A 23,630-nucleotide genomic window follows, 5' to 3' on the forward strand; every position below is an offset into this window, starting at 1 on the left:
GAATGATCAACAGCTGCTATGATTATTCTTGTGGTGTAGGGAATCGCTGGAAGAAAAATAAGATGTCTGAATGATGTCTGTAACTGCAGGTATCATTCAGATATCACTGCACAAAGTCAAGGACGTCATATGACGGTTGGCGGGCGGGAAGCGATTAAAAGAGAAGTTTGTGATTTCAACAAAATAAACCCAAATACTCGCCTATGTGGGTGGAGCATTGATCCGATGCTGAATCTGTTCCCCTTTGGCTCTATACCAAGAACCGAGTGATCAAAGACCACTGATCTCTCAGTTCTCCAGTCCACTCTGGGCTCTGTCCCTACAGTGCTCACTGGTAGGGATGCACCAATACCATTTTTTTTTTTTTTTACCACGAGTACCGATACTTTTTTTTTTAGTACTCGCCAATACCAATTACCGATACCTACCGCAACGGTTTTGTTTTCACTTCAGCAATGGTACAAAGCATTGAAAAAATATTTACAAATAATTAAATAAACAGATTTTTTTATTTTGCACTTTTTCAATGTGAAATGTGTAAATATATGTTAATATATATGTGTAAAAATATTCACTAACAAAGCAAACAAAAAAAAAAGTTTTAATTGTTTTCGTTTATAAAATAGACGTGAAAAAAAAATAAATGAAATGGAGGAGAATAATGAGTTAATTAAGGCCGATTAGAGTAAATTAATGGTTTATAAGGGGTGAAACAGAGGAACATTTGCTCATCCCTTTGATCTGCAGATGAAGAAACAGAAAGATTCAAAAAGAAACAATGTTTCTTTTTATTTTAGTGTTTCAGCAGTTAAGTAATGTTGTTAATAAACATTTGGCTGCTTTTTTTTTTTGACAGCTCCAATTACCGGACTTCTTTAACACTTCAGCTGTCAACAGCAGAGACCTACTGACAGCTCAAAGAACCAAGCCGAAAGTATCGATTTCAGGTATCTTGCACTTGCATGAGTACCGATGCTTGTGCAAATACTCGGTATCGGCACCGATATTGATATTAGTATCGGTGCATCCGTACTCACTGGAGTGCTGAACTGTGTTGGGGGCCGGAAGCAGCTGCCTTAGACTCTCAGCAGTGTGCTGAGAGGCTGAACCAACTCCTGGTCAGGCATCTGGGCAGATCCCGACAGCATTGTAGGGATCCCTGCAGAGTTTGGACCAGCTCTGTGATGTCGGTCAGTAGCAGACTTTAGCCTGCTGCCAGCTGAATCTAGGTCACAGGAGTGCAGAACTAAATGTGCTCCTGCGACCCATAGAAGTATGGCCATACTTCTCCTTACTGTGAGTTGTCTGGAAAAAGGGCTGGGGATGGGGTAATAACTTCGGTCATAAAGACATAGTAATGCAAAGATGTATTTAATATACATTTAATACAGGTAGTGTCAGTTACATGCAGTTTGCAAAGTACATCAGTAAATAATAACCACCTGTATGCAATATTCTATGTAAAAAATTTGCTCCTGAGTGTAAATATGTTGATATAAAATCACTTTCCGTTATATAGAGGGCTGGTGCTACCACTAGGCAAACTACCTAGGGTGCCTGGCCACTGGTGTTCCTACTCTCTTCTCTCTGCAGCCAGCAACTAAGTTTCAGCATCAGCAGGCAGCCGCAGCTCCGTCTGCACATAGTGTCAGAGGCGCAGTGGTGTCGGAGGACTGTAGTGAGGCTACATTTGATGGGCGCTGGTGAGGCTGCATTAGATGGGCGCTGGTGAGGCTGCATTAGATGGGCGCTGGTGAGGCTGCATTTGATGGGCGCTGGTGAGGCTGCATTTGATGGGCGCTGGTGAGGCTGCATTTGATGGGCGCTGGTGAGGCTGCATTTGATGGGCGCTGGTGAGGCTGCTTTTGATGGGCGCTGGTGAGGCTGCTTTTGATGGGCGCTGGTGAGGCTGCATTTGATGGGCGCTGGTGAGGCTGCATTTGATGGGCGCTGGTGAGGCTGCATTAGATGGGCGCTGGTGAGGCTGCATTAGATGGGTGCTGGTGAGGCTGCATTGATGGGCGCTGGTGAGGCTGCATTTAATAGGCGCTGGTGAGGCTACATTTGATGGGCGCTGGTGAGGCTGCATTGATGGGCGCTGGTGAGGCTGCATTGATGGGCGCTGGTGAGGCTGCATTTGATGGGCGCTGGTGAGGCTGCATTTGATGGGCGCTGGTGAGGCTGCATTTGTTGGACGCTGGTGAGGCTGCATTTGATGGACGCTGGTGAGGCTACATTTGATGGACGCTGGTGGGCTGCATTTGATGGGCACTTCATTCAAAAGTTGGGGTTTATATGGGCAGGGAAAAAGGGTTGCATTTGATGGGCGCTGGTGAGGCTGCATTTGATGGGTGCTGGTGAGGCTGCATTTGATGGGCACTTCATTAAAAAGTTGGGGTTTACATGGGCAGGGAAAAAGGGTTGCATTTGATGGGCGCTGGTGAGGCTGCATTTGATGGGCGCTGGTGAGGCTGCATTTGATGGGCGCTGATGAGGCAGCATTTGATGGGCGCTGGTGAGGCAGCATTTGATGTGCACTTCATTAAAAAGTTGGGGTTTACATGGGCAGGGAAAAAGGGTTGGAGTCGGGGGGGCGGCAAAATTAGGTTTCGCCTAGGGTGTCAAAAATCCTTGCACCAGCCCTGTTTATATAACAACATTAGCAATACCAGAATAAGCAAGGCTGGGGATTTAAAACCATAAAAACCAAAACAGGGAATCAATGGCACTATACTGTATATGGTTTTACATTCCTCTGCGGTTTCCGCGGGTGATTCACCGACTCATCTGAATCAAAAAAGGTGGGGTCCTATATCAGTATAATTCAACTTTTTACAAAAAAACAGAGGTTCAAGAGTAGCAGAATGGCACAGGCAGGCAAATGGGCATACCTGTGCTTCCCTTTGAATTTGCAGACTATCGGGCACATGCGTGCCCACTGCGGGATCGTGCCCGTGGGTCCTGCAAACTCGATGTACCCCGGCGGTCCGCGACTTCGGCAAGGAGAGGCAGAACGGGGAGATGCTTATGTAAACAAGGCATTTCCCTATTCTGCCTAGAAACTTCACAGGGATCTACTGCTCCCTGTCATCGGAAGCAGTGATCTCTGTCATGTTGTAGTGAGCCCATCCCCCCCACAGTTAGAATCACTCCCTAGGACACACTTAACCCCTTGATCGCCCCCTAGTTTAGCCCCTTCCCTACCAGTGTCATTTATACAGTAATCAGTGGCTATTTGTAGCTCTGTTCGCTGTATAAATGACAATGGTCCCATAATAGTGTCAAAAGTGTCCCATGTGTCATAATGTTGCAGTCACGATAAAAATCGCAGATCACCACCATTACTAGTAAAAAAAAAAAAAAAATTAATAATAAAAATGCCATAAATCTATCCCCTATTTTGTAGACGCTATAACTTTTACGCAAACCAATCAATATACGCTTATTGTGATTTTTTTTTCCTAAAATATGTAGGAGAATATATATCGGCCTAAACTGTGAAAGAAATTAGTTTTTTATATATTTTTTGGGGATATTTATTATAGCAAAAAAGTAAAAAATAATGCCTTTTTTTCAAAATTGTCGCTCTTTTTTTTGTTAATAGCGCAAAAAAATAAAAACTGCAGAGGTGATCAAATACCACCAAAAGAAAGCTCTATTTGTGGGTAAAAAAGGACGTTAATTTGGTTTGGGTACAACGTTGCACGACCGCGCAATTGTCAGCTAAGTTGACGCAGTACAGAATAGCAAAAAATGCTCTGGTCAGGAAGGGGGTAAATCTTTCTCGGACTGAAGTGGTTAAAAGTCAGCAGCTACAGTATTTGTAGCTGCTGACTTTTAATTTGTTGGTGGGGGAGCCTGGAGCTTCTCTTTTAGTTGTTAGTTGGCATAAATATATTATTGAAAACAGAATGGTATAAATTAGAATTCTGCTGGGAAGAATATGTAACAGAAAATAATAAGATTGTTGTACTTTTCTAATGCCCCGTACACACGATCAAAATTCCTGTCAGAAAAAACTTGGATGGTTTTTCTGACGGAATTCCGCTGAAGCTTGGCTTGCATACACACGGTCACACAAAAGTTCTCTGAACTTTTGACCGTCAAGAACGTGGTGACGTACAACACTACGATGAGCCAAGAAAATGAAGTTCAATGCTTCCGAGCATGCATCGAATTGTTTCCGAGTATGCATCGCTTTTTGCGTGTCGAAATTGCATACAGACGATCGGAATTTCCCTATAGGAACTTTTTCCGACGGGAAAATAGAGAACCTGCTCTCAATTTTTTGCTGGCTAGAATTCTGCCAGCAAAAGTACGATGGAGCATACACACTGTCGTAATTTCTGACCAAAAGCTCACATCCGACTTTTGCTGGCGGAATTTCCGATCATGTGTACGGGGCATAAGAGTCCATTGATGGACACAGGAGATCTGAGAAAGCTTAGACTATCAGGTTATACTGCTGCCTACAGGAGACACCAAACTCTCCAACAATCTAAGAATTATAAGAATTCCTGTGTCTCTCAATGGACCATAAAGCAAATACAATTTTGTACTTTCTGTTCTGTTATTTTTTTTCTTGGCATCCATTAACCTCTTGCCGACCGCCGGCCGCCAAAAGACGTCCTGGGCTTTCAGTGGGGATATCTGAATGATGCCTGCAGCTATAATTTTTTTCCGCCGGCGATTCCCTTCACCGTAAGAACAATCATAGTGGCTGTTCAGCCTCTTGATCATTCTTACAGGCAGTAGGAGGGGACGTCTCCCCCCCCTCCCGTCACCCTCCGGTGCTTCTCCCAGGTCGCCCGTACAATCGGCGAACCGGAAAAGGAATCCACCGCCGGCGGAAGCTAGCCATAGAGATTTCAGAGGGACAGATGGTCCCCGGCTATCTCTATGACTCTGAGGCCCGGGCGCAACGTTATGCTCCCGCTACACTGATCAGCAGCCGTATCAGATTGGCTGCAGCTGCTCATTGAGGGAAATTTTCCAACATGTCCTTTTGATAGAAGTTGATCAAACAATCAGCTTCTGTTACGTGGGGACTGATGCATACTAATCAAAATTCATCCAATCTGCTGAACCAGCCACATGTCCATGAGTGTATGGCCAGCTTTAGACTGTTGGAGTGTCCAGTGTCTCCTGTAGGCAGCTATTATAGCCTGACAATCTAAGAATTCTCAGAATTCCTGTGTTCTTCAATGGACAATAAAAAAGGAAGACTTTGCTAAGATGGAGAATGGAGAGTTGGAGGTAGACCAGTATAGAGATATGAACAGATAACCTAAAATAAACATCATAGGCTAGACCAGTGGTCTCCAAACTGCCATCCAGAGGCTGGATGCGACCCTTTGCTTGCCTTATCCAGCCCTTGGGGCACTATTCCATCCAATGACACCAACAATGGGGCATACTTCCTGTTGCTGATACCAACAATGGGGCATTTTCCCCCCCATTTGACCATAAAAAAGGGTACAATTCCTCTCACTGATGCCAAAGATGGGACATAATTCCCTCCATTGGTACAGCATTAAGAATGGGCCACTATTCCTCCTGCTGATACCAACCAAAGGGCACAATTCCTCCCACTGACACCAAGGATGGGGGAGAATTCCTTCCATTCACACCAATGATGGGCCATTATTCCTCCAATTAACACTAAGACCCCTTTCACACTGGGGCGCTTTGCAGGCGCAACTGCTCTAAAAATAGTGCCTGCAAAGCGCCCTGAAACAGCCACTGCAGTCTCTCCAATGTGAAACCCCCGAGGGCTTTCACACTGGAGCGGTGCACTGGAAGGACGCTAAAAAAAGTCCTACTAGCAGCATCTTTGGAGCGGTGAAGGAGTGGTATATACACCGCTCCTAAACAGTTCCTGCCCATTGAAATCAATGGGGCAGCGCGGCTATACCACCAGCATAGCACTGCTGCAGCGGCGCTTTGCGGGCAGTTTTAACCCCTTTTCGGCTGCTAGCGGGGGTTAAAACCGGCCCGCTAGAGGCCGAATAGCGCCGCTAAAACCACGGTAGAGTCGCACTAAATATAGTGCCACTTTACAGCTGATGCCCCCACTGCCCCAGTGTGAAAGGTGCCTAACAATAGGGCACTATTACGTCCACTGACACCAATGATAGCACACTAGTCCTCCAACTAGCACCAAAGATGGGACACTAGTCCTCCCACTGACACCAAAGATACGGTATTGTTTACTCCCACTGGATGCCCAGACATTTCCTACTATCACTGGCCCTACTTCAGCCCCACTAAAGTCTGAAGGACAGTAAACGGACCCTTTGTTTAGCAAGCTTGGATAACCCTGGGCTAGAACCTTATTAAAGAGTCATCCCCAGTGTCCCTATCAAAAGGAGTATTATGCAAATAACATAATGGAATATTTGGATGGACGATAAAGAAAGTAGGGTTTGCTAAGATGGGCAGTGGATGTTTAGAGGTAGGCAGATGTAGACATGTGAATGGATATTTTTAAATAGACACAATAGGCTACACCCTCAGTCAAGATTCAATCCTTCAGTAATTATAAAAATATAAATATTTTTGAAAATAATGTATATTAGATCATTTCATAAGCTGATTAAGGAGCAAAATGTTTCAGCAGCATCAGGTCCATGTTAAACAGTATTCTCCAATGCCCTTGAAAGGACTCTCCTGGCATCATCAGCAATGTCTTTCAGGAAGCTATAGAGCAACCAAAATGCTGTACCAAAGGCCACCGCTCCAGCAGCCACACTTCCTAACAGAGGTACTGTCCCAGCTGCATATTCCGTTACCTTGAGTGCCGCTGCAGTCAGTTCTCGTCTGTTCAACAAGTTGACAACTAGATCATATGTAATTTCCTGCAAGACCAGCTTGTTTTGGATCACAGACATCAAGTCCTGGATGTCCTTATCAAACATCGTAGCCAGACAGTTAAGAGATCTTTCATCCAGTCCAAAAGCTTCCTTGTATACCTTTATAGTGTTTACCAAGAGGTCAATATCGCTATCAGCCGAGAATCCCGGAATTGGGATTGAGGCTTTTCCTGCCGAGGCAAGAGCATGTTTCCATATCTGGTTTCTAAAAGCATCTCTTTTACTCTCCAGGGCTTGGAAGTAGATGTTGGGTAAAGATAGAAGGAACACATGCCTCTTGTGACTTGGAAGCTCATTCTCCAAAGTTTTCTGCAGGGGGTAGAAGTCATATTTTTCCAGCTCCAAGCACGAAAGAAGGAAGACTTGAGGACACATGATTCCTCCATCATGGAGTCCCTTAATGCAGTTGTTTCGAATTTCCCTAAGTATTTGTTCCTCGTTGTAGTTGCTCTTTCTGTGTCTTCTGAAGGCGTTCAAATCAGCATCAATTTTACTTCTGACAAAGTAAAACTTCTTGCCCATGCTGTTGATGGCCCGGGCTAATTGAATGTGACAATCTCTAAAGCGCTCTGATGCGATGATGAGAAAGAAGTCAAACTGAGTCAGCTTAACTAATTCCAGATATTCATTTGGATCAAAACGTGTTGTCCCCATGCCTGGAAGGTCCCAGTATTTCACATTTCTATGACGGGGGTGTGAGTAAGGTGTGGCCACCACTGTTGTCTCAACGACTCCGGTCCTTGCAGAACCTTCATCCTCATCCCCCAGACCGCGGATGACGTTGATAAAGGTGGACTTACCGGAGCCCGATTCTCCAGTAACCGCAATATTCAGCGGGATGTCGTCGATTCCTACAATGCATTTCTTGACGTTTTCAGCAGCTTGTAAAAAATCCCCATTTTCAAAGGCCATTTTCATCTCTTGCAGTTGGTTTTTAGGCAAGGCATAGTACAGTTCTTTGGAATCCATTTGATTTTATTTATTCTAAATAGAAAATAAAAAAAGTTGTTTGATTAAAAAATATATTTTTTTAAAGTAACATTTAAAGTTTACATAAACACAATCACTAAAATCTCATATAAGCTTTAACGCGTTAAAGCTTTCAGTGCCCCCCTTAATTCAGAGACCTCTCTTACATTAGAGTCCCCAACAGAGTCTCCCCTTACATCAGGGTACCCATCAGAGACTCTCCTTACATCAGGGTCCCCATCAGAGACTCCCCTAAAATCTCATATAAGCTTTAACGCGTTAAAGTGGAAGTAAAGGCTAATACTATTCTTAAACAGGAACTGCAGTCATAATTTGTAAAACAAAAATCTTCATTCTGAATCATTCTGAAGCTTCCCTCCAACCACTTTGCATATTATTTTATATATACTGTGATTCTGCTCCCCCTCCTCTTGTGTGTGTATGAGGAGGAGGGTGAGGAGGCAGCTTCGTTCTGCTGTGTGTGTGAGACAGGCTGCAGGGACGGCGGGGAGGGGAGACATGCAACAGATGATCGTGGAGACTTATCATTCAGACCGGACTGCACCGGGGAATGACGTGTCCGGGTCTGGAGCAGATGAAAACCCGAACACATCATTCAAAAACCGGACTGTCCAGGAGAAACCCGTACAGGTGGCAACCCTACCCCTGAGCCGCTCCCAGCCCAGATCAGATCAAAACAAACAGGACTGGCTGCCAGCCAGGCCTGCCTAAATTTATCTTACAAAATCCTATCTCTAGCACCTACCTACCAAGAGGGTGCTACATATTCTATAAACATTAAGACAATTAGCTTCCACGTACATTGTATAGGCATGGTCCACTGATATCACCTTCCTGAGAAATACTACGCAGCCATCACTGAAGTCCATGTAGACAGGATATGACTAAAAGAAGTCTGCAGTACTGAGATGGGATAAAGTTTGAAACAAAGTTGGAAACAGTATTTTATTTTTTTAGTGCAGATTGTTTATGATGCACTGAGGTTGATTGACTAAAACAGCAGCATTCAGAATCTGGTGCAGCTGTGCATGGGAGCCAATCAGCTTCTAAGTTTAGCTCGTTCAATGAAGGTTTGACAATAAAACCTGGAAGCCGATTGGTTTCTATGCAGAGCTGCGACAGTTCACGGCCCAGTTTTAGTAAATCTCCCACTATGTGTTGTTCAGATACACTTTACATATACAGTACTTTAAAGCAGGGGGTCTCCTAACTTTTTGGTATGAGGGCCGCATGGTATATTTTAGAAATATTCAAGAGCCAAAAAAATCAGTTTTGTAAACAAATAAATACATTTTTACTTGAAACAAAACTTTAGCCCCTCTAAGTTCCTCCCTTACATCAGGGTCCCCTTCAGAGTCCCCCTTTTAATCCAAGTTCCCATTAAGGTCTGACCTTACATCAGAGTCCCTCTTTACATCAGGGTCCCTATTAGAGACTCCCTAGCATCACAATCCCCATAATAGTCTTCCCATTAAATCAGAGTCCCCCTTACATCAGGGTCCCCATCAAAATTTTCTTAAATCAATCTCTTTCAGTGCCCCCCTTAATTCAAAGACCTCTCTTACATTAGAGTCCCAATCAAAGTCTCTGCTTACATTGGGGTCCCCATCAGAGACTCCCCTTACATCAGGGTCCTCAACAGAGTCTCCCCCTTACATCAGGGTCCCCATCAGAGTTTCCCCTTACAAGAGGGTCCCCATCAGAGCGCCCCTTTCATTCAAGATCCCATTAAAGTCTGCCCTTACATCAAAGTCCCCATCAGAGTCCCCACTTACATCAGGGTCCCTATTAGAGACTCCTTTGGATCAGAATGCCCATAAAAATTCTTCCCTTGCATCAGAGTCCCCCTTTTCATCCAAGTTCCCATTAAGGTCTGCCCTTACATCAGAGTCCCCCTTTACATCAGGGTCCCCATTAGAGACTCCCTAGCATGACAATCCCCATGATAGTCTACCCTTACATCAGAGTCCCACTTACATCAGGGTCCCCATCAAATTTTTCTTAAATCAGTCTCTTTCAGTGCCCCCCTTAATTCAGAGACCTCTCTTACATTAGAGTCCCCAACAGAGTCTCCCCTTACATCAGGGTCCCCATCAGAGACTCTCCTTACATCAGGGTCCCCATCAGAGACTCCCCTTACATCAGGGTCCCCATCAGAGCCCCCTTTCATCCAAGATCCCATTAAAGCCTTCCCTTATGTCAGGATCCCCATCAGAGTCCCCCCTTACCTCAAGGTCCCCATTAGAGTCTCCCTTGCATCAGAATTCCAAAAAATCTTCCCTTGCATCAGGCCCCTTCCTTACATTAGAGTCCCCAACAGAGTCTCCCCCTTACATCAGGGTCCCCATCAGAGCGCCCCTTTCATTCAAGATCCCATTAAAGTCTGCCCTAACATCAGAGTCTCCATCAGAGTCTCCCCTTACATCAGGGATCCTAATAGAGACTCCTTTGGATCAGAATCCCCATAAAAATTCTTCCCTTGCATCAGAGCCCCCCCCCCCCCCCCTTAGGCTGGATTCACATCTATGCATTTTTAGTGCTTTTTGCATTTTGCAGATTTGCACTACAGTCCATTTAACATGGTTTCCTATGGAACACGTTCTGTAGTGCAAAAAGCACTAAAAATGCCATAGGTGTGAATCCAGCCTTAGATCAGGGTTCCCCAAACAAATTTCTTTTCATCAAAGTCTCTATCAGTGCCCCTTTAAATCACAGCCCCCCCCCCCCCCTTAATCAGGGTCCCTAACAGTCTCCACTTACATCAGAGTCCCCATCAGAGCCCCCCTTACATCAGAATCTCCACCGAAGTCCCCCCTTACATAACATTCCCCATTACTAAGCGCTCCGCCAACTATTGGCGCTATATAAATCCTGTACAATAATAAATAATAAATTAGAGACCCCATCAAAGTCCATCTTTAATTCACACACTTAAAACCATAGCTGGGAGCCCTGAGAGCCCAGTAGCAAGGCCTTAGGTGCAGGCGGAGCGGGTCTAGACAGAGGAAATACCATAATCCTGTGAGTGCTCAGACAAGCATGTGATTGGTTGTAAGGACGCTAGTGTTCCAAAAGGTGTTCTATCGGGTTGAGGTCAGGACTCTGTGCAGGCCAGTCAAGTTCCTTCACCCCAAACTCGCACATCCATGTCTTTATGGACTTTGCTTTTTGCACTGGTGTGCAGTCATGTTGGAACAGGAAGGGGCCATCCCCAAACTGTTCCCACAATGTTGGGAGAATGAAATTGTCCAAAATGTCTTGGTATGCTGACACCTTAAGATTTCCCTTCACTGGAACTAAGGGGCCAAGTCCAACCCCTGAAAAACAACCATCAAACCATAATCCCCCCTCCACCAAATGATTTGGACCAGTGCACAAAGCAAGGTTTATAAACACATGAATGAGCAAGTTTGGGGTGAAGGAACTTGACTGGCCTGCACAGAGTCCTGACCTCAACCCAATAGAACACCTTTGAGATGAATTAGAGCGAAGACTGTGAGCCAGGCCTTCTCATCCAACATCAGTGCTGACCTCACAAATGCGCTTCTGGAAGAATGGTCAAACATCCCCATAGACACACTCCTAAACCTTGTGGATGGCCTTCCCAGAAGAGTTGAAGCTGTTATAGCTGCAAAGGGAGGGCCAACTCAATATTGAATCCTACGGACTAAGACTGGGATGTCATTAAAGTTCATGTGTGTGTAAAGGCAGGCGTCCCAATACTTTTGACAATACAGTGTATGCTGGCCACAAGTTGAGATATAAACCCATTGAGACTTTAATCATTGGGGACACACAGTCAGTGACGGCATTATTAGGGTTCCCACTTCATCCTTTTGAAACCGAACACATATGAATTACACAGGTTTTGAGGTGAATGTAATGCAGATAAGGCACCAAGTGAGTTTAATTACCACCTTAATCAGCCACAGAACCTGTATAATTAATATGTGTTCGGTTTTTCGGTTTTAAAGGGATGAGGTGACAACCCTAAAGCCTCGTGCACACGATCGGATTGTTGGCCAACAAAACCGGCGAATTTTGTCCGAAGGGCGTTGGCCCAAACTTGTCTTGCATACACACGGCCACACAAGAAGTGATGTACTAGGTTGTTTTTCAACTCTTTAGCGCCACCCTTCGGGATCCTTCTGTAGAAGTTTGGTGAGCGTTGATTTGCGCTTTTCTTTTCGCATTTTTCATTTTGCACTTTTCATTTCGCACTTTTCAGTTCGTTCCTGAACGGCCGTTCATCAACCAGCCATGTTGCGGAATGGGAGGAGATAACGTGTTATTTATTATTGGCCTTGGAGTTATTGCTTTGACATTATTTTTTTGGTTGAATAATAATGATTTGATTTGGTTTATTTTCTATATTTTTGGATGCATAGAATGAACTTTTTGGTTAAATTCTATTGGCAGATAGCATGTCTAATTTTATTTGTTTTCTTTTTTTAATGCACAATAAAAAAAATTGTGGAGAATAATACTTGGCTATGTGTTTTACTTCAAATGACAGTTTGGGAGTAGGAAGTTACATTTTAAAAAATACAATGTAAAATTAACAAGGGACACCAACATAGTTGTATCTTTGATCTTAAAAACTACGGGATAATGGTGTTGTGGTAACTTAACCAAATAAAAGAAAAAAAAAAGCATAATAATATTATTCTTGATATCACTAGAAAAAAAAAAAAGCCTTTGAAAATTCGTTTGCAATAACTCCATCAGTATCACCAGCAAAGCAGCTTCATTATTATCCCATTAAAGAAGAAGAGAATTGTGCGCTGCATTTCGAGATCTCATAATTTTCCACGTCATGAATGTTAATTCTCCATTACGAATGCTAGTTTACAAGACCGACCACTTCTGGCTCGTCCTTGCTTCCGAACATGCATGTTTGTACTCTGGACTTTTGTCCGATGGACTTGTGTACACAAGATTGGAAAATTCAACAACACACATTTGTCCGTGGAAAATTTTAAAACCTGCTATCCAAAATTTGTTTGCGGAAAATCCGACAATTGTCTGATGGAGTGTACACACGGTCGGATTTTCAGCCAGCAGCCTGTCATCACACAATTCCTGTTGGAAAATCCGATCGTGTGTACGAGGCTTAAGCATTATAAAGCAATCTGCTCTCTGTTGGATCGGCCATCACAATGCAATGGCAGAGGAAAGTCTTCCGGCACTTCCTTTGTCGCTCTGAGGTGTCATGTTTCTGAATGCTAGTGCGGATCGCTCTTCAAAGGGAGCAACAGGTGGAAACGGGCCATGAAAGCTTCAACAAAGCTGCCCGAAGCTTGCTGAACACATTGGGGTTGATTAACTAAAACTGGAGAGTGCAAAATCTGGTGCAGCTCTGCATGGTGGTAGCCAATCAGCTTCTAACTTCAGCTTTTTCAATAAAGCTTTGACAAAAAAACCTGGAAGCTGATTGGTTTCTATGCAGAGCTGCAACAGATTTTGCACTCTCCAGTTTTAGTAAATCCACCTCGCTGCTCCTTGCCCAGGGGCGGACTGACCATTCGGGCACTCGGGCACTGCCCGAGGGCCCCATGCCACTAGGGGGCCCCATCAGGGTTGCCAGCCTCAATAAAACCAGGGACAGTGTGTAAAAATCTGTGTTTTTTAAAAATCCCAAGATTATAGCTGCCCCCCCCTCTCCAGGACCTTTTCAGTGTGTGTGTGTGTGTATTCTGTGTGTGTATATTGTGTGTCTGTGTGTGTATACTGTATGTATGTGTATACTGTGTGGCCCCATAATCTATTGCCTGGGGGCCCCGTAATCTCCTATTGCCTGGGGTGCCTCATAATCTCCTATTGCCTGGGGGCCCCATAATCTCCTATTGCCTGGGGGCCCCATAATCTTCTCCTCTTGCCTGGGGGCCCTATAATCTCCTATTGCCCGGGGGCCCCATAATCTTCTCCGATTGCCCGGGGGCCCCATTTTCTCCTATTGCCCGGGGGCCCCATGAGTTGTTAGTCCACCCCTGTCCTTGCCTCCTATACAAGTTGAAGTCCAACAAGTGTTAACTATCATCTAGAAGAAGCGCTTCCTTTGCTCTTATACTTTGTGCGGAAAGGTGTCACTTTCCCTTTATGTTTAGACCTGTGTAACTGTCGTTTTCCTATTGCAAATAACAGTTAACAGCTGAGCGGATGGTAATGGCTGTACAAATATTGTTATTTTTGCTGGCAGTTATAGACAAGGACCACTTAATATGATGTTTAAAGGGCATGCTAATGATAAAACCCTCATAATCGTAAAACTCATACCTGATAATATTCTGCTTTTTTTTCTCCCCTCTTGCACTTCCGTCTCATTCACTCTGCTTGGGCTGCAATCTGAGTTTCATTTTCCTAGTATAGCAAACTGGGTGTGAGCTCACAAAGGGGGCGGGACTTGTGTAGGTTGTCGTAGGGAGGGGGGGGGCCCTTTTAGGGAGAGGCTGAGATGTGTGTGTGCAGTACAGTGATTTGCTATTAATATTTAGAGAGCAGATGCAAACCCTAACGGCTCGTACACACTATAATAAAATCACGTGGACATTTCAGTCCGAGGAACTTTCGTACGGTTTTCGTACACTGTGTACACAGCTTTTCACAGCCGATTCCGACTTCTCGTACGCAAAATTCCCAACTGGGCAAACTCCAAAATTTTTCTCGTAGGGGAACAGAACGAACGATTTTCGTTTAACCACTTAAGGACCAGACCTATTTCTGTCATTTGTTGTTTACAAGTTACATTTTTTTTTTTTGCTGGAAAATTACTTAGAACCTCCAAACGTTTATATATATATATATATATATATATATATATATATATATATATATATATATATATATATATATATATATATATATATATATATATATATATATATATATATATTTAGCAGAGACCATAGAGAATAAAATGTAGATTGTTGCAATACTTTATGTCACACTGTATTTGCCCAGCGGTCTTCCAAACGCAATTTTTTGGGGGAAAAAATACACTTTTTTGAATAAAAAAAAATAAGAAAACAGTAAAGTTAGCCCAATTTTTTTAAATATAATGTGAAAGAAGATGTTACGCCAAGTAAATTGATACCTAACATGTCACGCTGTAAAATTGTACACGCTTGTGGAATGGCGACAAACTACGGCACTTAAAAATCTCCATAGGCGACGCTTTAAATTTTTTTTACAGGTTACCTGCTTAGAGTTACAGAGGAGATCTAGTGCTCCAAAGATCGCCACATGTGTGGTTTGAACACTGTTTACATATGTGCGCGCGACTTGCGTAAGCGTTCGCTTCTGCACATGAGCTCGGAAGGCAAGGCACTCTAACTTGTTTTTAATTTTTTTTTTCTTATTTATTTTCCTTTTTTCTTTTTTTTTTTTTTTTTTTTACACCGTCCCTTTTAAAAAAAATGTGATTACTTTTATTCCTATTACAAGGAATGTAAACATTATAGAAAAAAAGCATGACAGGACCTCTTTAATGTGAGATCTGGGGTCAAAAAGACCTTAGATCTCACATTTACACTTAAAAGCAATAAAAAAAAAAAAAAAAAATTAAAAAATAATAATGTCGTTTTATTTTTAGACAAAAAAAAAAAAAAGGGCCCTTTAAGGCTGAAGGGTGGAAGTGACGTCTGGCGTCGTTCCGGTCCTCCAAGGGCATAGAGTTGAGTGGAGGCCATCTTGTCCTCACTCGACTTCCTGCCCATCAGTCCATTGGATCCGATCCTTTACGCCGCTTACCGGAGAGATCAGCAGCAGCGGAAACCACCGGATCCGAAGGACTGGCGGGCAGGAATATGTATTCACCATTGTCACACAATTGGGTGGGATTGGAATGCAGTGCTCTGCGCTCCGAGCAGATCCTCTTTTAAAGCCTATTAGAGGCTCAAACCCCCCGCGCATTGGAATCCATAGTCCGGCGCACGGTATGTAGATCAGGGGGCTAGACGCACGAATAGGGGGGGGGGGGCGGCGCCTGTGCACCCCTAATGAAAGTGCCACCACTGACACTATCTATAGGTAAGCCTTATTATAGACGAATGTCAGAAAAGGAAGTTTTTTCTTTAACCATTTGCCGCCCGCCCGTCATATGACGGCCTCCCAGAACGACCGCTCTCGTGCACCCCCGGGGGCGCACAGCGTGGCGATCGCGGCCGCACCGTGTCCTAGCAACACCCCAATCTGTGTAAAGAGCCGCATGTGATGAGATGTGTCCAATCACAGCCGGTCACATGTAAACACGGAGATGCCGGTAATCGGTGCTCCTCGCCTCACACTGACAGAGTGTGAGGCGAGGAGAGCCGATCAGCGGCATCTCCTCACAGAGGACATCTAGGGATGTAATCAGGGCACTGATCATCAGTGCTCTGACTACAATTAAATGCCCACCAGTGCCAGCAATGCCACTGTCAGCAATCAGTGCCAACCAGTGCCCACAATTGCCACCAATCTGTGCCCAAAATTGTCAGCAATCAGTGGACACTAGTGATGCCAGTCAGTGCTGGCTATCAGTGCTGCCCATCAATGCCCATCACTGCTGCCCATCAATGCCCATCAGTGCCGCCTATCTGTGCCCAGTGCCCACCAGTGCCACCCATCAGTGCCGCCTATCAGTGCTCATCAGTGCCACATATCAGTGCCCATAAGTGTGGCATATTCGTGCCTCCTCATAAGTGCCACCTCGTCAGTGCCCATCAGTGCTGCCTCATCAGTGCCCATCAGTGAAGGAGAAAATTTACTTATTTACAAAATTTACTGACAGAAACTAAGAAAAACTTTATTTTTTTCAAAATTTTTGGTCTTTTTTTTTTTTTTAGGAAAAAATAAAAAACCCAGGAGTGATTAAATACCACCAAAAGAAAGCTCTATCTGTGTGAAGAAAATTATAACAATTTCACATGGGTACAGTGTAGCATGACCGCGCAATTGTCATTCAAAAATGTGACAGCGCTGATAGCTGGAAAAATGGCCTGGGCAGGAAGGGGGTGTAAGTGCCCGGCATTGAGGTGGTTAAGCCTGGTACACACCACTAGTTTTTTTTTGTTCCACCCAGCGGGTTGAATGAAATAAAAATGGACAACTCAGCTTGGAACCGCTATACCAACAATCCAATGTCAGTACAGCGATCTCTCCTGCTGTTCTATTCTGACAGGGGAGGGACGCCAGAACACTCCAGGCAGCACTCTCAGCCATTGGCTGAGAGCGCTGATTGGGAGCTGGCTGCTGTCAGACCTGGCTGCCATACACACGGGTCAAATGTCAGCCGGTTTTGTTTGAACCGGCTGATGCCGGCCGACATTCAGCCCGTGTGTACTAGGCTTTAGTCTGCTGATCTCTTGCAGCCTCTTCACAGTCACTTCCTGCCTGCAATGTCATTGGCTGAGAGTGCTGATCAGGGGCTGGGCTGCTGTCAGACCGGCTGTCATACACACGGGTCGAATGTTGGATAGTTTCTATTGAACCTTCTGCGGGAAGCAGGAGGGGGATTTATTTACTCTTCTTTTTATGAGGATATCCTTTTGGACAATTTTATATCTTTTTTAGGCCTCGTGCACACGGGGTGTTTTTACAGCTGCTTTTAGCGGCGTCAGACGTTACAGCTGTAAAAAGGTCTTTTTTTTTTGACATGTCAAAATCAATGGTTCCCTATGGGAGCCCATTGATTTGAATAGAAGTCGCACCACAAGTCCGATCATGATGAGGATTTTGAAAGGGAACCATCGTTCTGCGCCCCCCCACCCAACCCCAAAGCACCCATCCCCCATGTTGAGGGCGTGTGGCCTGGTATGGTCCAGGAGTGGGGGGGGGGGCGCAGAGAGACGCCCCCCCCCCCCCCTTTTCTGACCTGCCGGGCTGCATACTCAGATTTTGGTCTGGCATGGATTTTGGGGGGGAACCCTCGCCATTTTTTTGGCGTGGGGGCTCCTCTCAAAATCCATATTGGTATGGTTTTGTGGGGGGGGAAACCCCATGCCAGTTTTTTTTTTTTACTTCATTTTGACGAGGGTTCCCCTTCAAAATCCTCAGCGCACAAACCGCACTGCAAGTCGGATCATCATGATCCGACTTGTTGTGCGACTTCTATTAAAATAAATGGGCTCCCATGGGGAACCCATGGGAGCCCAGAGAAGCACTGTTTAACTGCTTGCCGACCAATCGCCGCAGTTATAGTGTGTCAGAGTGGCACGTACAGGCAAATCGCCGTCATGTTACGTCGGCTCCTAAGGCGGCCACTAGGGGCGCACCCGCTGCTCGCCCCCAGAGCTGATGCGAGTGCCCGGCGGTCGCGATCACCACCGGGCTTCCGCGAACGCTCGTAACGCGGCGAGAACCGGGATCTCTGTATGTAAACACACAGTTTCCGCTTCTCTGCCAGGAGAAGTGACAGATCGTGTGTTCATACAGAGTATGAACAGCGATCTGTCATCTCCCCTAGTCAGTCCCCTCCCTCTTCAGTTAGAACACACACAGGGAACACATTAACCCCTTGATCACCCCCTAGTGGGTAACCCCCTTCCCTGCCAGTGACATTTTTACAGTAATCAATGCATTTTTATAGCACTGATCGCTGTATAAATGCCAATGGTCCCAAAAATGTGTCAAAATTGTCCGACGTGTCCGCCATAATGTCTCAGTCACAATAAAAATCGCCACCATTACTAGAAAAATTTTAAAAAATAATAATAAAAATGCTATAAATCTATCGACTATTTTGTAGGCGCTATAACTTTTGTGCAAACCAATCAATATACGCTTATTGCAATTTTTTTTTACCAGAAATATGTAGAAGAATACATACATACCTAAACCGAGAAAAAAATTAGCTTTTTTAAAAAAAAAAAAAAAAAGGGGGGATATTTATTATAGCAAAAAGTACAAAATATTGTGTTTTTTTCAAAATTGTCGCTCTGTTTTTGTTTATAGCGCAAAAAATAAAAACCACAGAGGTGATCAAATACCACCAAAAGAAAGCTCTATTTGTGGGAAAAAAAGGATGTCGATTTTGTTTGGGTACAACGTCGCACGACCGCGCAATTGTCAGTTAAAGCGACGCAGTGCCGAATCGCAAAAAGTGCTCTGGTCAGGAAGGGGGTAAAATCTTCCGGGGCTGAAGCGGTTAAAGCTAGCACGGCTAAATGTACATTAACGCCAATGCAAAAAGCTACTAAAAGCACGTTTTTTTACAGCTGCTTTTTCCTGGCAATGGCTGTGGTTTTGCAGCTTGTTTTTTTCTAACTCCCTGTGTGCATGAGGCCTTGGGGTTAAAATAGATTGCAGGGCTGTAGGCAGGTGGACTTAGCTAGTCGGCCACTAGGGGGCTCTGTTCCAAAAATAGTATTGCAACTGGGAATAGGGCACTTTCACAATGGGGCGGGGGGCGTCGGCGGTTTAAGCAACGCTTTACCATCGTTTTAGCTGCGCTTTTTGGCCGATAGCGGGGCGCTTTTAACCCCCGCTGGTGGCCGAAAAAGGGTTAAAAGCACCCGCAAAGCGTCACTGCCATTTGCAGGCGTTTTGGCAGCGCTCAGTGTGAAAGTAGCCATAGACAAAGGCTTCCTGCAGTGATATAATGGGTGGAGTTAGTACCCATATAAATGGCAGGATGGGAGGAGCCTTTTTAAGTTTAGTTCAGCTTCGGGGTGTAACTACAAATCATAGGACCCCATAGCAAAATTCTAAAGGGTCCCCATGGCTACCTCCCTCCCTGTAGCGTCAGCTGGGAAAATAGGTAACTCTAACATAAAGTATGCCTAAATCTAAAACTGGTAGTGGGAGAGCCATGAGCATAGTCAGTACATCACTAGAGAGTGGAGCTGTACTGATTGGTACTTGCGTTTAAGGCCCTATGCGTTCACGGATGAATGCCCAAAACGCAGATTACCTGATTGCCGGCATTCTGGGCATTCATTAGACATGTGCGCCGTCAATAAATTTGTTTCTTTTCCTTCTGTTTCGTATTAGAATTAATTTGAATTTCGTAATTTGTGTCTGAAATTCAATTTGAATTTGTACGAAATATGAATTTTCGTAACTTTTCGTAACAATTACGAATGTTCGTTATGATGAATTTATCATTATGAGGGGTCCCCACCATCCCTGTGCTGAGTTACCAGGTCTGTACACCCGCTGTGCCCATTATGAGAGATTCCCACCATCCCTGTGCTGAGTTCCCAGGTCTGTATACACCCGCTGTGCCCATCATGAGGGGTTCCCACCATCCCTGTACTGAGTTCTCGGGTCTGTACACCTGCTGTGCCCATTATAAGGGGTTCCCACCATCCCTGTGCTGAGTTCCTGGGTCTGTACACCTGCTGTGCCCATTATAAGGGGTTCCCACCATCCCTGTGCTGAGTTCCCAGGTCTGTACACCCACTGTGCCCATTATGAGGGGTTACCACCATCCCTGTGCTGAGTTCCTGGGTCTGTACACCCACTGTGCCCATTATGAGGGGCTCCCACCATCCCTGTGCTGTGCTGACTTCCTGGGTTTTTCACTTTTAGGTTCGTTAACTTTTCATAACAATTACGAATTTTCGTTATGATGAATTTACCATTATGAGGGGTCCCCACCATCCCTGTGCTGAATACCCAGGTCTGTACACCCGCTGTGCCCATCATGAGGGGTTCCCACTATCCCTGTACTGAGTTCCTGAGTCTGTACACTTGCTGTGCCCATTATAAGGGGTTCCCACCATCCCTGTGCTGAGTTCCCAGGTCTGTATACACCAGCTGTGCCCATCATGAGGGGTTCCCACCATCCCTGTACTGAGTTCCCAGGTCTGTACATCCGCTGTACCCATTATAAGGGGTTCCCACCATCCCTGTGCTGAGTTCCCAGGTCTGTACACCCACTGTGCCCATTATGAGGGGCTCCCACCATCCCTGAGCTGTGCTGACTTCCTGGGTTTTTAACTTTTAGGTTCGTTAACTTTTCATAACAATTACGAATGTTCGTTATGATGAATTTATGATTGTGAGGGGTCCCCACCATCCCTGTGCTGAGTACCCAGGCCTGTACACCCGCTGTGCCCATCAAGAGGGGTTCCCACTATCCCTGTACTGAGTTCCTCAGTCTGTACACTTGCTGTGCCCATTATAAGGGGTTCCTAACATCCCTGTGCTGAGTTCCCAGGTCTGTACACCCGCTGTGCCCATCATGAGGGGTTCCCACCATCCCTGTACTGAGTTCCTGAGTCTGTACACCCGCTGTGCCCATTATGAGAGATTCCCATCATCCCTGTGCTGAGTTCCCAGGTCTGTATACACCCGCTGTGCCCATCATGAGGGGTTCCCACTATCCCTGTACTGAGTTCCTGAGTCTGTACACCCGCTGTGCCCATCATGAGGGGTTCCCACTATCCCTGTACTGAGTTCCTAGGTCTGTACACCCGCTGTGCCCATTATGAGGGGCTCCCACCATCCCTGTGCTGTGCTGACTTCCTGGGTTTTTAACTTTTAGGTTCGTTAACTTTTCGTAACAATTACGAATGTTCGTTATGAAGAATTTATCATTATGAGGGGTTCCCACCATCCCTGTGCTGTGCTGATTTCCTGGGGTTTTTAACTTCATCATAACGGATAATTGTAATTAACGAGCATTCTTATTTTGTCCGATTCTGTAACAGAATTTGGATCCGAAGTCCAAAAACGAAATTTCGTATTTCGCACAAAATTCGTATGCATACAAATTCGTATTTCGGATCCTCACAAATTTTCGATTCGTACGAAACTAATCTAGCATTCATCCCTGAACGCGTAGGGCCCTAAATATGGCTATCAACCAGTTTTAGCGTTCAGTCTTGTCCAGCCACAGCTTAGTTCAGTCTGTCATAGACTTTGACAAGCTGCAGCTGCTGGATGCTTCACTGGTGCCTCCCCGGTGCACTAAAATGCCAGGATTAGAAGCCAATCAGTTAGATGCCCCCATGTGCTAGGCACCTTGTATTTTGCAGGTAACTGCTGGGGGGGTTTGATTTACTGAACCTGGAGAGCGCAGCTCTGTATAGTAACCAATCAGCTTCCAGGTTTTATTGTCCTAGCTTAAAGTGATACTAAAGGATCGTTTTTTATTTTTTTTTAAATAACAAACATATCATACTTACCTCCATTGTGCAGCTCGTTTTGCACAGAGTGGCCCCGAACATCCAATTCTGGGGTCTCTCGGTGGCTATCGCGGCTCCTCCCTGCATTAGATAACCCCCTTGGAGAATCGCTCTCTCGAGGGGGTTACCTTGCGGGCGTGCTCCCGAGTCCAGCATTAGGCATCCATAGAGGCCGAATGCAGGACTCGGCCCCTCCCCCCCCGATGCTCACGTCATTGGATTTGATTGACAGCAGTGGGAGCCAATGGCTGTGCTGCTATCAATCTGTCCAATCAAGAGCCGGGAACCCGTGGAGAGAGGGACAGCGGGGACGCGACGACAGAAATTCGGGGCTCAGGTAGGTAAAACGGGGGGGGGGGGGGTGCAGTGACTGCAAGGTGTTTTTTCACCAAACTCAAGCCTTTACAACCCCTTTAATTGAACAAGCTGAAGTTAGAAGCTGATTGACTACCATGCACAGCTGCCCCAAAATCTTGAGGGCTCCAGTTTTGGTAAATCGACCCCTCTGTCTTTAGTAGCTCACCGGTCTTTTTCAGGATCTCAGATCCCAGGGCCTCAGCAGTGGCGGCTGTGCAATATTTTTTTTTGGGGGGGGGGGGGGGCGGCGATCAGAGGCCTCCTTACCTTAGGAAGGAGACAGATCAGGCAGACATAGATCCGGGCTGCAGCTTCTCGCTCCAGGGCCATTGCTTATACTACAGGCCAAACAGGAAGTGGGTCCTGACTGAGACCCAATTGGCCGGGAGTCCTAAGATTCCCTGGCCAATCCAGTCTTAGGAACTGCTTCCTGATTGGCCAGCAGGAGAATCAGGAAGACAATAGCGAATATTAATTCACTATTGTTACACAAGTGTGTGGGGGGGGGGCTCGGTGCATGGTGCTCTGCGCTCTGAGCCCACACTTTTTTGAAGCCAATTGGAGCCTCGGGCTCTAATCATGTGCTTCAAAAAAAAAAAAAAGAACACATTGAAATCCATGCGTCGCATCCACCCCGCATGTAGATTAGGGGCTGGATGCGTGGATTGGGGTGGTCGCCACCGCCCCCCTGTCTTTAGTAGTTCACTAGTCTTTTCAGCATCTCAGATCCCAGGGCCTCAGTGTCATTTTTAAGCCTTTCAAACCCTTCCACCATCACAGCAAACAAGTAGCAAAAAACACGATTTAGTGGTCATTACAAAAAAGAATTCTAGCAGGAATAATTACTTGTATTAGGAATAAAAAATACCAACCGGATATTTTATTTTCTGTACTCAATTACTCTATAAACCCCTAAAACAATTTTATTTAATTTTATTTTTTTTAAACTGTGACTTACTTGCAAAGGCATAAATTCTCAGCTGTCTTATCAGTTTTTTAGCTGAGGAGACACTCTGGAATTGTAACATTCTGAGAAAGACTGGATTAGGTATACAGGGTTCATTTCAGAGAGCTGGTAAGGGGATGCAGCACAAATTCTGAGGGCAATAAGGGCCCATTCACTAGTGTGTTGCAGTAACATGCACCAATGCCCGTTACATGCGCTGGAGGGATGCCCTTTATTCTAAAAAGGCATAGCAATGAACCATGCGGACACAGTGACCCACTAATCCTCAAATAAATAGTACAAGCATTTTTTTGTTGGTGTATTAGGCAGTCAATTTAACCACTTCAGCCCCGG

At 45.2% G+C, this 23,630-nt stretch overlaps 1 protein-coding gene across 1 annotated transcript; it reads right to left on the reverse strand.

Annotated features, from left to right (window-relative positions):
- Nucleotides 1-490: 490 nt before the first annotated feature.
- Nucleotides 491-14,267, reverse strand: LOC141110501 (interferon-inducible GTPase 5-like). Its single transcript, XM_073601881.1, has 2 exons — nucleotides 14,139-14,267; nucleotides 491-7,856 (listed from the first exon to the last, which is right to left on the reverse strand). Exon 2 carries the CDS (start codon nucleotides 7,839-7,841, stop codon nucleotides 6,633-6,635), a length of 1,209 nt encoding a protein of 402 aa, XP_073457982.1. The 5' UTR covers nucleotides 7,842-7,856; nucleotides 14,139-14,267; the 3' UTR covers nucleotides 491-6,632.
- Nucleotides 14,268-23,630: the final 9,363 nt, after the last annotated feature.

Source organism: Aquarana catesbeiana, linkage group LG10 (assembly GCF_042186555.1).
Source record: "Aquarana catesbeiana isolate 2022-GZ linkage group LG10, ASM4218655v1, whole genome shotgun sequence".
In the NCBI taxonomy this organism is placed as follows: domain Eukaryota; kingdom Metazoa; phylum Chordata; class Amphibia; order Anura; family Ranidae; genus Aquarana; species Aquarana catesbeiana.